Source organism: Erythranthe guttata, chromosome 11 (assembly GCF_056151865.1).
Source record: "Erythranthe guttata isolate IM_541 chromosome 11, IM_541, whole genome shotgun sequence".
Classification (NCBI taxonomy): Eukaryota; Viridiplantae; Streptophyta; class Magnoliopsida; order Lamiales; family Phrymaceae; genus Erythranthe; species Erythranthe guttata.
Window position 1 is genome coordinate 8,805,855 of NC_142543.1, and position 14,988 is coordinate 8,820,842.

The 14,988-nt window shown below is 35.2% G+C and overlaps 1 protein-coding gene across 1 annotated transcript; it reads left to right on the forward strand.

Moving 5' to 3' along the window:
• Positions 1 to 9,795: 9,795 nt before the first annotated feature.
• LOC105965388 (homeobox protein knotted-1-like LET12) lies at positions 9,796 to 14,776 on the forward strand. The gene is made up of 7 exons (XM_088825469.1): positions 9,796 to 9,819; positions 10,291 to 10,362; positions 13,787 to 13,907; positions 13,988 to 14,181; positions 14,280 to 14,411; positions 14,503 to 14,636; positions 14,747 to 14,776. The coding sequence occupies exons 2-7, from the start codon at positions 10,360 to 10,362 to the stop codon at positions 14,748 to 14,750; spliced, it is 588 nt and encodes a 195-aa protein (XP_088681595.1). The 5' UTR covers positions 9,796 to 9,819; positions 10,291 to 10,359; the 3' UTR covers positions 14,751 to 14,776.
• Positions 14,777 to 14,988: the final 212 nt, after the last annotated feature.

Genomic DNA, 14,988 nt, shown 5'->3' on the forward strand with positions numbered 1-14,988 from the left:
CTTCAAAATTTTTAGGTTGAATTACTTGAAGGATATATCGGAGTCCCCATTGCATTCCTTGGATGCACAGTTCAATAGCTGATGTCTCAGACAGTCGATCCTTGCAATTGAGACTCAAATTTCTCCAACGTTTGATGTAGTCGATGACAGGTTCCGTCTTCCATTGGTGGGAATTGGTGAGCTCAATCATGCTGACTGTTCTTCGAGTGCTGTAAAAGCGGTTGAGAAATTCTTCCTCTAAGTGCTTCCAACTGTCGATGGAGTTTGCCCCCAAATCAATGTACCAATCAAACGCGTTGTCTTTGAGCGATCGGACGAATTGCTTAACGAGGTGATCTCCGTACGTCCCGGCATCATTGCAAGTCTCGACGAAGTGTGCCACATGTTGCTTGGGGTTGCCTTTGCCGTCAAATTGTTGAAACTTTGGAGGTATATAGCCCATTGGCATCCTTAGATCATCAATCCTTTGCGTGTATGGCTTGACATAGGTTGATGGAGACTTCGAGCTTCCTTCCAACTTGTCTTTGATGGTTCCACTGATCAGTGTCATCACTTGATCTACATGAATCATCCCTTCTGGAGAAACTTGAAGTTCTTGAGCTGGAGCCTTCTCGTTTTCAACTGGTTGTTGCTTTGTGGATGTCTCGACTTCGTCTTGAACCTCTATCTGATTCTCCATAGCTTGACTAGCATCGGCTTTGTCCATCTTGTTGATCAACTCGGCAATTTGAGAATCTCGTTGTTGAACATGCTTTGTGAGTCCCTCAATGGCCTTTGTCAAACTTGCAATTTGCTCCTCCATGGTTGTAGCGTTTGTTGTCATGACGGATGCCACCTCTGAGTAGCTTGATGTTGAACGAGGCGTGGGCTGTGAAATCTCTCGTTTTGAACCTTCCACGTCTGCGCTTGTGTTGACAAGAGGTGGTAAGCCTTTCTGAATGGTTTGAGGCGTCGAGTTAGTCTCGGAGGATGCTTGCAGCTTCTTAGCCATACTCCTTGTACCTAAGCCCACACTTGATGAATCCGAAGTAGCAATCTTCATTGTGAACGTAAGAGCAGTCACTGCAACACTTCGAGGATCTTCGAGAGAGAGATGAGATGAGAGGTAGAGATGTCCCCACCGGGTGTGCCAAAATTTGTAACAACAAATTCTTATCTGCGATTTAGACAAACAAGAAAAACTTGCACAAAAATAATTTATTGAATTAAAATAAAATATTGCGGGTTACAAACTCTAATTTAATCCTCTGATTCTTCTCTCTAGAACGATATGTGTTTGACTTTGAATTTCGGAGACGGGTCGTTGACTTGGTCTTCTCCGGATTTGATTTGGATTTGAATAACGTCTTCCGAGGGTCTTGCGGCTTGAATCTCGGATCGAAACGCTGAACTTTGACGGGTTTTGACTTGAAGATCTTGAAGTTCTTGATGAATTTGACCCTTCAATCTTTCTTCGATCTTGATTTGTTGAAGAACGCCCTCGATTTGATGAAGAACGCCTTGAATTTGATGAAGAACGACTTGATTGATGAAGAACGACTTGAATATTGTTGAGAGAATTTTCTCCTACGGTTTTTCTTCTTCTTGAGTTGTGTCTTGAATTGTGTAGGGAGGGTCCCTATTTATAGTGGTAGAATAAGAGTCCTACATGAAGTCTTCTTGATGACGTGGCGCGATTTGATTGGCTCTCTTTAAATTAATATTTATCTCTTATAACTTGGAAGAGAAGAAACAATCCTATTGGTCAATAATTAATTGATAATTATCTCCATGACTTATTTTTCAAGATAAATTATAATCTTGGGATTCAATTTAATATAATATAAATTATATTAAATTTACATGTCTACAAATGCCCCCTCGAGACTTGTTCACGGACAATGCGTCTTGGAGTGAATGAGTCTCGATAATTGCTTAACTTCAATTGTAGCTTGATCTAGCAAAGCACATACATCTTTTGAAATTGTGACTGGACTTAGAGAGATTCTATGTTTCCTACGTACCCTATAAAGGGATCAAGTCATAACTTAGTTCAAAATATATCCTTTTGAGGGATGTCGTGCACAGTTTATACTCATGTGGACATGGAGAAACATTTGCAGTTTAAGCTCGTACTGAAGGAGCATTTGACTTGAATTTATAGATAGTTTATACTCGTATCAAGGAGGCTTGACTTGATTTGGACATATAGATAGTTTATGCTCGTATCGAGGAGCCTTGACTTGATTTGGATATGTAGATAGTTTATGCTCGTATCAAGGAGTCTTGACTTGATTTGGATATGTAGATAGTTTATGCTCGTATCAAGGAGCCTTGATTTGACTTGGATATGTAGATAGTTTATGCTCGTATCAAGGAGCCTTGACTTGATTTGGATATATAGACCTTTTAAACTCGTGTCAAGGAGTGCTTCATATGATATGGACATGTAGACCTTTTAAACTCGTGTCAAGGAGTACTTCATTTAATTTGGACATATAGACCTTTTAAACTCGTGTCAAGGAGTACTTTATTTGATTTTGACTTGTAGACCTTTTAAACTCGTGTCAAGGAGTGCTTGATTTGATTTGAATTTGTAGACTTTTTAAACTCGTGTCAAGGAGTGTTTCATTTGATTTGGACTTGTAGACCTTTTAAACTCGTGTCAAGGAGTGCTTCATTTGATTTGACTTGTCATATTGCATAGGGTGTTGCTTCTTCAAAAGACTTGCCCCCATCCTCAGGATTTTCTTGTTCTTCTTCAAGATGCACTTCTTTGAGCTGGTACGGCTTTTGGAATGGTGATTCTTCTATTTGATTTGCAAGTATGCTCAACTCCATATCATGTGCTCGAGTGGCCAACTCTTCAAAATTTTTAGGTTGAATTACTTGAAGGATATATCGGAGTCCCCATTGCATTCCTTGGATGCACAGTTCAATAGCTGATGTCTCAGACAGTCGATCCTTGCAATTGAGACTCAAATTTCTCCAACGTTTGATGTAGTCGATGACAGGTTCCGTCTTCCATTGGTGGGAATTGGTGAGCTCAATCATGCTGACTGTTCTTCGAGTGCTGTAAAAGCGGTTGAGAAATTCTTCCTCTAAGTGCTTCCAACTGTCGATGGAGTTTGCCCCCAAATCAATGTACCAATCAAACGCGTTGTCTTTGAGCGATCAAACGAATTGCTTAACGAGGTGATCTCCGTACGTCCCGGCATCATTGCAAGTCTCGACGAAGTGTGCCACATGTTGCTTGGGGTTGCCTTTGCCGTCAAATTGTTGAAACTTTGGAGGTATATAGCCCATTGGCATCCTTAGATCATCAATCCTTTGCGTGTATGGCTTGACATAGGTTGATGGAGACTTCGAGCTTCCTTCCAACTTGTCTTTGATGGTTCCACTGATCAGTGTTATCACTTGATCTACATGAATCATCCCTTCTGGAGAAACTTGAAGTTCTTGAGCTGGAGCCTTCTCGTTTTCAACTGGTTGTTGCTTTGTGGATGTCTCGACTTCGTCTTGAACCTCTATCTGATTCTCCATAGCTTGACTAGCATCGGCTTTGTCCATCTTGTTGATCAACTCGGCAATTTGAGAATCTCGTTGTTGAACATGCTTTGTGAGTCCCTCAATGGCCTTTGTCAAACTTGCAATTTGCTCCTCCATGGTTGTAGCGTTTGTTGTCATGACGGATGCCACCTCTGAGTAGCTTGATGTTGAACGAGGCGTGGGCTGTGAAATCTCTCGTTTTGAACCTTCCACGTCTGCGCTTGTGTTGACAAGAGGTGGTAAGCCTTTCTGAATGGTTTGAGGCGTCGAGTTAGTCTCGGAGGATGCTTGCAGCTTCTTAGCCATACTCCTTGTACCTAAGCCCACACTTGATGAATCCGAAGTAGCAATCTTCATTGTGAACGTAAGAGCAGTCACTGCAACACTTCGAGGATCTTCGAGAGAGAGATGAGATGAGAGGTAGAGATGTCCCCACCGGGTGTGCCAAAATTTGTAACAACAAATTCTTATCTGCGATTTAGACAAACAAGAAAAACTTGCACAAAAATAATTTATTGAATTAAAATAAAATATTGCGGGTTACAAACTCTAATTTAATCCTCTGATTCTTCTCTCTAGAACGATATGTGTTTGACTTTGAATTTCGGAGACGGGTCGTTGACTTGGTCTTCTCCGGATTTGATTTGGATTTGAATAACGTCTTCCGAGGGTCTTGCGGCTTGAATCTCGGATCGAAACGCTGAACTTTGACGGGTTTTGACTTGAAGATCTTGAAGTTCTTGATGAATTTGACCCTTCAATCTTTCTTCGATCTTGATTTGTTGAAGAACGCCCTCGATTTGATGAAGAACGCCTTGAATTTGATGAAGAACGACTTGATTGATGAAGAACGACTTGAATATTGTTGAGAGAATTTTCTCCTACGGTTTTTCTTCTTCTTGAGTTGTGTCTTGAATTGTGTAGGGATGGTCCGTATTTATAGTGGTAGAATAAGAGTCCTACATGAAGTCTTCTTGATGACGTGGCGCGATTTGATTGGCTCTCTTTAAATTAATATTTATCTCTTATAACTTGGAAGAGAAGAAACAATCCTATTGGTCAATAATTAATTGATAATTATCTCCATGACTTATTTTTCAAGATAAATTATAATCTTGGGATTCAATTTAATATAATATAAATTATATTAAATTTACATGTCTACACAAACATTAACTCAAAATGAAAAGGCATGAAAAACTTAGTAAGAGATTAATTATTAAACGCAGGATATTGTGGTGGGAGTAAATTTAGTATTTAATAGGAAGCCATATTGTGGCCCATATCATTCCCACCTTCAGAAATCTTAATGCCCGAGAAACTATAAGTGTATACTTCTTAGATTTAATCACTGAAATAAAGCAAACCTTCTCCACCTAAAACTGGAACATGTAAAAGTTGTACTGTAGTTCGTGTTTTTAATAAAAATATAAATACTGAAGCTTAGTCCACAACACTATATATATATATAATTAAAAATTGTACAATTTCAAATTTATTTTTTGAATGTAAATTTTGGTGTTACATTATTTTGCTTGATCTTGAGTTGGCACATAGTTCCAAAGAAAAATAAATAAAACATATCTTCATATTTTTTCTTGAATTTGCATAAGTGATTTCTCTTCGTAACATAAAGTTATATATTATTGTAATATTTATTATTCTTCCTCTTCGAAGTAAACAACTTTTGTTGACACTCCTATTTGCAAATTCTACCATTGTCATTTATTTTATCGATTTGCATTATTTAGTGAAAATAATTTTATGCGATCAATTATTTATATTTATATTTTGTTTTTATTTAACATGGTGATTTATCTGAAGACTAAATTAGAAACAATTAGAGAGAAAATCGATTATACCCTCTCTGTGCAAAAATCGTTATGAATACACTTCAAATGCATATACGCGTATATTACAACAATAACAAAATGAACTTATATTAGACATACATTTACAATTGAGATGGTATTACTTATTAGTCTTTATTGAAATTCCTTCACTACATGGACTGTAAATATTTTTTTCAAGTTTTTCTTTAACTAATAGAAAATTAATTTTATGAATAAATAATTAGATGAGTCTACTTCAAAAATAATTACCCAAAAAAAAAGATTATGAAAGTATGATTAAATGCAAGTAGTAATTGAACTGAGCCTTCAATTATTGACTCAATGTAAGAATTTCACTCAATCCTATAAGACTTTCTTGAATGGTAGTCACGTGAAGATTTTTAATTTGTTTACGCAATATTTTTTTATGTCCCTATTTACATGAAATTTCAATTAGTCCTATAGGACCTTCTTCTTCCCCTATATACGCTCTTAGGTAGCCACTTAAATGGTAGTTTTATGAAATCCTCTCTAAGTGAAAGGTGTTCTTTTTGTACCCTTGAATCAAACAAAACACCATCCTGTCGGTTACTATATATATTCATGTTCATGCTAGCTAACTAATTTATATTTGCTAATTGGTTTGTATATACCAAATTATTTTACAAACTTAATTCCAAAGGGTATTTTGTCCATAAAAAATAGAAGAACCCCCTCTCGATATTCTCACTTTTATAAAACTAAAAAAAATTATAGGGAAGTTGATGCCAATAAAATAACCTAAAGAGATTAAACAAGTACTGTAGATAGTAGCAACATAGAAATTAAAAGTCAAATTCAACTTGCATAATGCAATTTATTATATCCAAGTCTTTTATTTTAAAATAGACTATGGAATTCAAAATTCATGTGCCCAGCAACATCAGAAACCAGTAATATCAATGGTAGCAAAATAGAAATTAAAAGTCGAATCCAACTTACAGTATGAAATTTATTATCATCCCAACGTTCTATTTATAATCTTCAACTAAATTTAATCCATTCGACCAAATGCAGTATATAATTTAGAAAAGTCTAGTAGAAAGTGATAGTGCATATCGATGATGTAAAATAACTTTTTGAATGAGATACATTTGTCCAAACTTACATTAGATGATTATAGAAGATGAAATTATATGTTCTACTTTAACATGCATGAAGATATTTATCAATTAGCGAGCGGAGATCTAAATACAATAGTTTAATAATTATTATTATATCAACTGAATATAAACGAATGGAGCAAGAGGAAATAATGTTGCATCATTCTCCTTTTTATATATTTATTTGCTGACTGTCCAAATTCTTATTAATTCCTAAACAAAGTCGGTTACTTTTATTCATGTCTGTATAATAATAATTTGTATTTATAGTATCATTTAAAATATAATAATACCCTTAATACATCTCTTTTTATTGGATAAAAATAATCGAAAAATGATGCTATAAATTTAATCAATTAAAAAGTCGATGTAATATATTTAAAATTTAAATATTATATTTCCTCGATAAAAAAGTCGATGTTTATTTTTACCCTTGATGTGTCCTTAAGCTATTGGTTGTTTTGGAGGGTATTTTTAGGACAACCAAAAAATGAAAGAAATCACCCTACTATTCCCACTTTTATAAGTAGTATAGATATATAAAAAGTAACTAATTGAGAATCAGAACATACTCATCCTCCATGTTCAGCTTGCTTCTCACACTAACACCTCTTGAAAGCTCGTACTCTACCTACAATTGCATGATAAACATGAAGATATGAAAGCAATAAAAGGTAGTCAAATGAACTGCTTTGTGTTGGATCGGTTTAATAATATAGAGTGAAAACACGCAGCGGAATAACTTAAAATAGAGAGGAGGAGTAGTGGAGAGGAGATAAAAATATATTACTCACTCAATCAACACGAATATATAAACTCACTCAAGAACTCTCTAACGATGGATTTGGGATAGGTCTTCCAAAGAATCCGCAGTTCCTTATTTTTCTCTCTAACGATGGATTTTAGAAGAGACCGAATGGTTGCGTTTCTTTGGGGACCACGACCCTTTATATAACTGTAGAGTCCAGTTATATTATAATTGTGATTCAACCCCATCAATAAATCACAACTAAGCCCTAATTGTCTCTACACATTAGGCCCATAATTATAGTTTAATACCCATAAGTCCAACCCAATAATCTTTATTAGATCACAATTAATTTGGACTTTCTTTTAGATAGCCATACACATTTATGTCACATATGTGAGCCCACATAATTATTGAAATAATTCCAACAATCTCCCACTTGGGCCACATATGCTATATACCTTATAAATGTGTACACCTTATGAGCTCAAATATTGCTATCATATAAAAAGGCATTCCTTACAATCTCGTCCATTTACCATATAATAAAGGACTAAAGAGGCTTTCGTCACATTGATCGTGTCTAAACCCAACAGTAATCACGTATACCAATATAGCCAAACGACATAGATCAAATTATGGTGTGTAGCATGGAAATTACATATAATGTGATCTTAACATGCCTATTTCCAACTGGTCCTACTTTAAACTATATTGAGACCAAACCTTAACATAATTGTACAAAGCGCAACCAAATACTTTGTTTCTGCAGAAAACTAAATACACAACTTTGTGTCCAAACATATCATAGAGCTACCAAAATGTATTCATATATACACATACATAGAAACTCCCACTGAACCATAATATCCTTAAATGATATAACACCTACATGAGCAATGCTCATGAAATACCTTGTGTGTCAATCCTTTAGTAAGCGGATCCGCATTTGTGGAGTTTATCTTAAAATGCTCTATGTATTGTTCACTCTGTACCCTTCACAACTAAGAACTTTACAAGCTCTTGTTGTTGTTCAAAATTATAGCTGTTAATTATTGTCATCATATAACTTTAATACAAAACAAAATGTGCAGCCTAGTGACAAAAGTTTATAGCTATATTCTAAAATAAGATGCAAAAAATTACCATAAATTCTCAACCATCGTGAAAAGAGCTTAACGTGTTTGTTGAACACCCATGTCAAAATAGCTCAATCACTTAGGTTTACATTAACCAAAATGGATCTATACTTTATACGCATCATAAAAATCAAAATCATGAATAAACCACCGATCTCCCAAAATATCTGATTTTGATAAATGAGCATATGTATATAACTTACATTCCCTATAATTACTGTATAACCCATTTGGCTGCTTTGCTAAATGATCCACTTCATAGGGTTATTCAGATATCTGCCTATCTTTATGCACACCTTAACCAAATGCGTACATTCTTTTATTTAAAATATTTATTGGGCATTGAATTGAGACTAAACAAGTCTCCTTTGTTGTGAGATTATCTCCCACTGATCCTTGAGCATGTATAATCATTAACTTTATTTATCTCAAACTACATATGAGATAATTAGCTTAGGATTGTAACATCATTAACGGAAATTTTAATTTCATTAATGGACTACTTTAGTTTGCAATCAATATCCTTCAAATCTTTAAAATTTTATGGTTACACTTTATTGTTCCAAAATTATTACTATTTGAGAAACATATTCCTTGTGTCCATAAATCTCTTAATAGAGTCGATATGAGTGAAATATTTAATGACTAAACGTACCATATATCTTCCAATATTGCCCATTTGAATTATATTTGGTCTCAATTATTTGTAACCAAATTCACATCTTATGGCAATTTGATAAGATCTTAATGTCTTGTCATTCTAAATTTCAACTCATCTTTAATGCTTTATTATTTTAAGGTTGTTGAGTTTGCTCTTTAAGTAACAATTATCAAGACTTGATTTGGGAATTGTTCAACATTGTCTTATCAAATCTCCAAATCTACTTTTCAAACAATGACAAGTATAAAGACATGTACATTGTCAAAAGCAGTATTAGGAATCGAATTGACTTATCTTTAAAGACAATGTCTATAATCTAAATTTATCCCCTCAAACTCAACATCCTTAAAATATTTTAAATTTCCCCTTTTAAAACATAACATATTGCAGCACTTAATGTTTCTCCTAAATATACCTTAGTGAAGAACAATGGCTTATCATATTTTTCTCTCTAACGATGGATTTTAGAAGAGACGGAATAGTTGCGTTTCTTTGGGGACCACGACCCTTTATATAACTGTAGAGTCCAGTTATATTATAATTGTGATTCAGCCCCATCAATAAATCACAACTAAGCCCTAATTGTCTCTACACATTAGGCCCATAATTATAGTTTAATACCCATAAGTCCAACCCAATAATCTTTATTAGATCATAATTAATTTGGACTTTCTTTTAGATAGCCATACACATTTACGTCACATATGTGAGCCCACATAATTGTTGAAATAATTCCAACATTGACGCCCAGCTGGCGCAGTCGCAGCAGGTTGTCACGGCCCGCGAGTTTTGACCCAACCCCTTGCCGATTTCCCTTGAGTTGGGGATGTTAAAGAATCCAAGAATTAGCCCAAGTAGGGTTAGGCCCAAGTTGGCCCAATTGTATAGTGGTAGGTAGAGCCATTTTTGGTAGGTAGAGGTAGGTGGTGGTAGGTAGAGACATTTAAGGGATTGTTTCACTCCCAACCGTTAGATCATATCGATCTCCACCGTCCATTGATGAGGTGGTCTTGTATAAATAGAGGTAGGGACCTCATTTGTAATCATCCAACACATATTCAAGAAATCCAACAATAAAGTATTCTTCTACCAACTCTCTTGTCTTCTTACTTTCTTTCTTCGTTTTCCATCACTTAAGTATTCGCAACACAATTCGGGAGAGGCTGACTTAGCTATCGCGAGCGGCGAGAAGGAGCTAAGGCCGCACGGTTCTTTGTTGAGGGAACAAGTCCGTGACAAGGTGGTGGCTAAGTACTCCGTTCTCGGACAAGGTCAACACCCCCTCGACGATAAAGACCTCGACCATTTCATGGTACTACACCAAACCTAATATTTTTTTAATCTCGAATTAATATTTGTTACTCTGTAGTTCAAGAAATATTGGAATTTAATTTCCATATATCAAGATGAAATCAATTAATGATGGTAATTAATTAGTGCTCGAATTCTGGTGTTGAATGATGTTTTGTTTAATTTCAAGGGTTTATTAGGGATAACCCCTTGTTCATATTTTCTAATGAGGTGGATCCAATTTTTTTTCCCCTTTTTGAGATAGATCCAATTTTGCCAACTTGGCAAATATATTATATAATTTTCCTTTAATACCCCTATTTTATTTTTTAAAAGGCATTTATTTCCTTTACTACGTGATTTGAGATTTGCTGATACGTTGCCTAAAATCACGGAATAAAATTACGTGAGATCATTGGCCGTTATATCAAATCGTGTACAATATTTTTCGAAGGTTCTCTTCAGCGTTCCAGCGGTTCTTTATCATCTTTGAAGATTTATGCACCGTCGTTGAAATAGGATCGAATTTGAGCTTTCGTTGTTGGACGTTGTTAACCGGGTATGAATGCGTTATTCGTTTTTATTTTTCGCTCAATGTCTAGGATTGTCGATTACGGTGGTTAGAAATTTTAAGGGTTGTGTTGATACTTGATTCTATGAAGTAGAACGTTTTTTAACAAAATTACGTCGTCATATATACATCGTTATTTTTGGCGGATGATGTTTGTTTGGAAGAGGATTGACAGAGTTAGAAGAGGATGCTTCACGCAGATCGGACCAGAGTTGTTTTATATGAGCTTCGTAGTTGGTTTATGCAATAATCGGAATAATTGTCCGCTGTGGTCGAGTTCATGTTTATGATCCCGATCGATAGTTGGTTTATTTGTTTATAATAGCCGATTTAAGTGTGCTGGGTAGTACATTAAAATATAGTTCGTAGTCTTTTTTAAATTAGCGTATGGATTTTGCATTTTAAGTTTATTTTTGATGATATTAATGTATTGTCATTCAAATGTATTTGCAGTCTATTTAATCATTTTTTAGTATTCTGCATTTTTTATTTTGTTTCATGATTTTAGGTTTTTTCGATGGCGAATTTCGTAAGTATTTTGTTGAGGTTTGGTGGGTTGGTTGCTATAAAGAGGTGTTTACGATGTAATGGCTCGGTAACTTCGATTAAGTTTTAAACCGTTGTAATACAGTAGTATACTATTATGAATATCGTATGATACTACCATTATCATTTTATTATACTATTATGAGATTATTAATGTACTAGAGTTTTTTAACTCGACATATTGATTTTATTGTGTTATGATGTGTTTTATGTATTTTATCAAAACCCTAGATTGAAATTATGAGATTATTAATGTACTATTTTATTGGTTATGTTGGAATACTTTACGTTGGTGTTGTTCTCAATGTTCTTGTCATTTCAGTGGTATATTGTTTGTAACACAATTCATATCACTACTATAATCGTAATATACTATCATAGCAGATCAATGTACTATATTGAAATTATTAATATACTATGTGGTTGAATAATACGGGATCCATAGTCGATTAACGAGATCCATAGTTGAATTAGATGAATAAGATAGTCTAATACATGATATAAGGAAAATTAGCCTAATTGATTAGTATTTCAAACAAACATATTATTCAGTTTCCATATATATTATTATTTTTTCATATATATCATTATTTACCCTAATCGTTTTCATATAATAAGGAAAATTACCCTGATTGATTAGTATTTCAAACAAACATATTATTCAGTTTCCATATATATTATTATTTTTTCCAATAGTCATTTAACTAAACCCATAGTCGAATTAGATACATGGGATAGTCTATTAAAAGATATGAGATAGTCTATTAATTTTAAAACACAAATCCGCCGCCGTCACTTCTCAAATCTAGGGTTTTGATGATTCTTCGGCCCATAGTCGATTAACGAGATCCATAGTAAAATTATATTAGTGGGATAGTCTACTAAATGATATGGGATAGTATATTAATACAGATGTAATTCGACTATGCATCTCGTTAATCAACTATGGGCCGAAGAATTATCAAAACCCTAGATTTGAGTAATCCTATATTCGAGTAACCCTAGATTGGAGCAGTGACGGCGACGGCGACGGCGGCGGCCAACGACGATATCACTTCTGGTGGATGTCCTGCCCATCAATTGTTGCAATATCACTGATTTAGTGCTCGAATGCGGTATGCGATTATAACAGATCTGCAAATACACAAACGTGATAGTCGATTTAGCCAAAACATATCAACAAATCGATGGATGATAGCGATTCAGCGAGTGGCGACGACGTACCTACGGCAGCTTGCTCGGAGTGCACGAAAATCGTCGTTTCACGGCAGTGCAGACGTCTTCCCCTTTCAATCGGCCGCACCGGGAAGTTGTTTTGGGAGTTTTTGCAGTTTATTCGATAGTGGGGTTTGGGATGATAGTGATTTAACGGAAAATAGGAAGGGATTTGATTTTATTTCAAAAGGTAAAGTAACGGGTTTTGTGGGATTTGATTGAGGGTAATTATGTAATTAGAAAAAGTTTGATGATGTGTATAATTGGATTTAGGCCCAAGATGCTCAAATTGGCCCATCTAGAGGAAAAATCCAATTAACATTCTTAATTACATTCAACTTGTCCCACATTGGTTTTTAACAAGAAAACCACATCAAACTACACCTATAAATATGTGTTATCATACACATAACAAGGTAAGCACTATTTAGGCAATTAATTAATATTATTTGCTTATATTGTGATAGTTTTCTGACTTGAGCGTCGGAGGACAATCGCCGGGCCACCCCCGGCGTGTCACCTAGTGTTTTCAACTGTTTTGTAGGTTAACGAGTGGAGCGATCCCTTCGACTACCTGAGCAGCATCATTTGGGTTGTTATCAAAATGGCAAATATAAATTTGGGTCTACCCCTATTATTTGAATGTTTAAGGGGGTTATATCTAATAGACCCTAATTTCAATTAACTTGCTTGCAACTTGTCCGATTAATATAGCGGTTCTCGTAAAAAATCTGAATTTTGCTGATTTATGCGCTTAAGTGAGGTCACTGTTTGGATTTAGAGTGGGAATACAAATATCAACGACTAATCGGAATTCATCGAATGAGGATAGGAGAGAATAAGTTAGGACAGAGGATAATAACATAATCGAAATCAAACCAAGACAAATAGTTGGCAAATCGAATCTGTTACGGGACGGTATATCTGTTTATCCCATCAAATTTAGGAATTGTGTTGTTTATCGGTACACTAATAATTCGAACTCCCAATTTTTTTTTTTTTTGTAGTGCTTTCAAGAAACTCTTTCTTGATGTAGTAGCCCCACTTACGGCTCGTTTTTTGGTTGTTTTTAGAAGTTCTTGTCTGAAATGTTAGTCGTTTAAACTTTACGCAGACGCATTATGTTTTATTACTGTCCTCGTTCAAAGAACAACTGCAACAACACGTCCGAGTTCATGCAATGGAAGCAGTCATGGCTTGTTGGGAGCTCGAGCAATCGTTACAAAGCTTAACAGGTTAAATATTATTATTTATTATTCGAGCAAGAATTTGTCGACCCATTTGTCTAAATATTTTTTCGGACAATTCTTGACAGGTGTAGCACCGGGTGAAGGTACAGGCGCAACGATGTCCGATGATGACGAGGACCAAGCAGACAGTGAAACGAACCTGTTCGATGAAAGTCTCGACGGAGGAGACAACATGGGATTTGGTCCCTTAGTACCCACTGAAACCGAGAGGTCTTTGATGGAACGAGTCAGGCTAGAACTCAAACACGAGCTTAAACAGGTCAGTGCATAAAAAAAAAAAAAAACCCGGATAAATTTCGATTAAAGATGCTATTTTTACAGCTTCGTATCTAATCAAGAATTGGGTTCTTTAATTAGGGTTATAAGGAGAAGATTGTGGATATCAGAGAAGAGATATTACGAAAAAGACGAGCGGGGAAACTACCTGGAGATACTACTTCTGTCTTGAAATCTTGGTGGCAATCGCATTCGAAGTGGCCTTATCCAACCGTAAGCGTTTTCGCTCGGTTATACTTTGGTCAATATGAAAAAAAAGGTTGTCTTTAATTTCTAAAATTATATTTTTAATTATATATAATAGGAGGAAGATAAGGCGAGGCTCGTGCAAGAAACAGGGTTGCAACTGAAACAGATAAACAATTGGTTCATTAATCAAAGGAAAAGGAATTGGCATAGCAATCCTTCTTCGTCTACTCCGAAAAGCAAGCGCAAAAGGTTGGTCTTTTTTTTTTTTCTTTTTTTTTTAATCTTTAATTGTTTATAATAAAATCGAAAACTCGTGCACGAATGGCTATTTGATTTTGGGGGGTGAAATAGTGGTGCAGGTGACAAAACGGGAAATGAACGTTTTGCATGAAGAAAAAGGGTGTCGGATTCGATCGAATATACGGGTGAAGAATGGGACAACGAGATAGAAGATTATCAGTGTTAGCTGCTTTTAAGGTAGTCCTTAAAATTGGCTGGGGGCTTTGTTGAGTAAGAATATTTAGTTAGAAGCCAATTTAAAGGGACTTAATATATGATTTGGACAACTTGAAAACATATCAAAAGCTACTGTAATATTTTT

Coding starts and splice junctions, on each gene's coding strand:
- LOC105965388 (XM_088825469.1), top strand. Junction 14,182..14,279: donor TCAAACACGAGCTTAAACAG/GTCAGTGCATAA, acceptor TTCTTTAATTAG/GGTTATAAGGAGAAGATTGT. Junction 14,412..14,502: donor CGAAGTGGCCTTATCCAACC/GTAAGCGTTTTC, acceptor TATATATAATAG/GAGGAAGATAAGGCGAGGCT.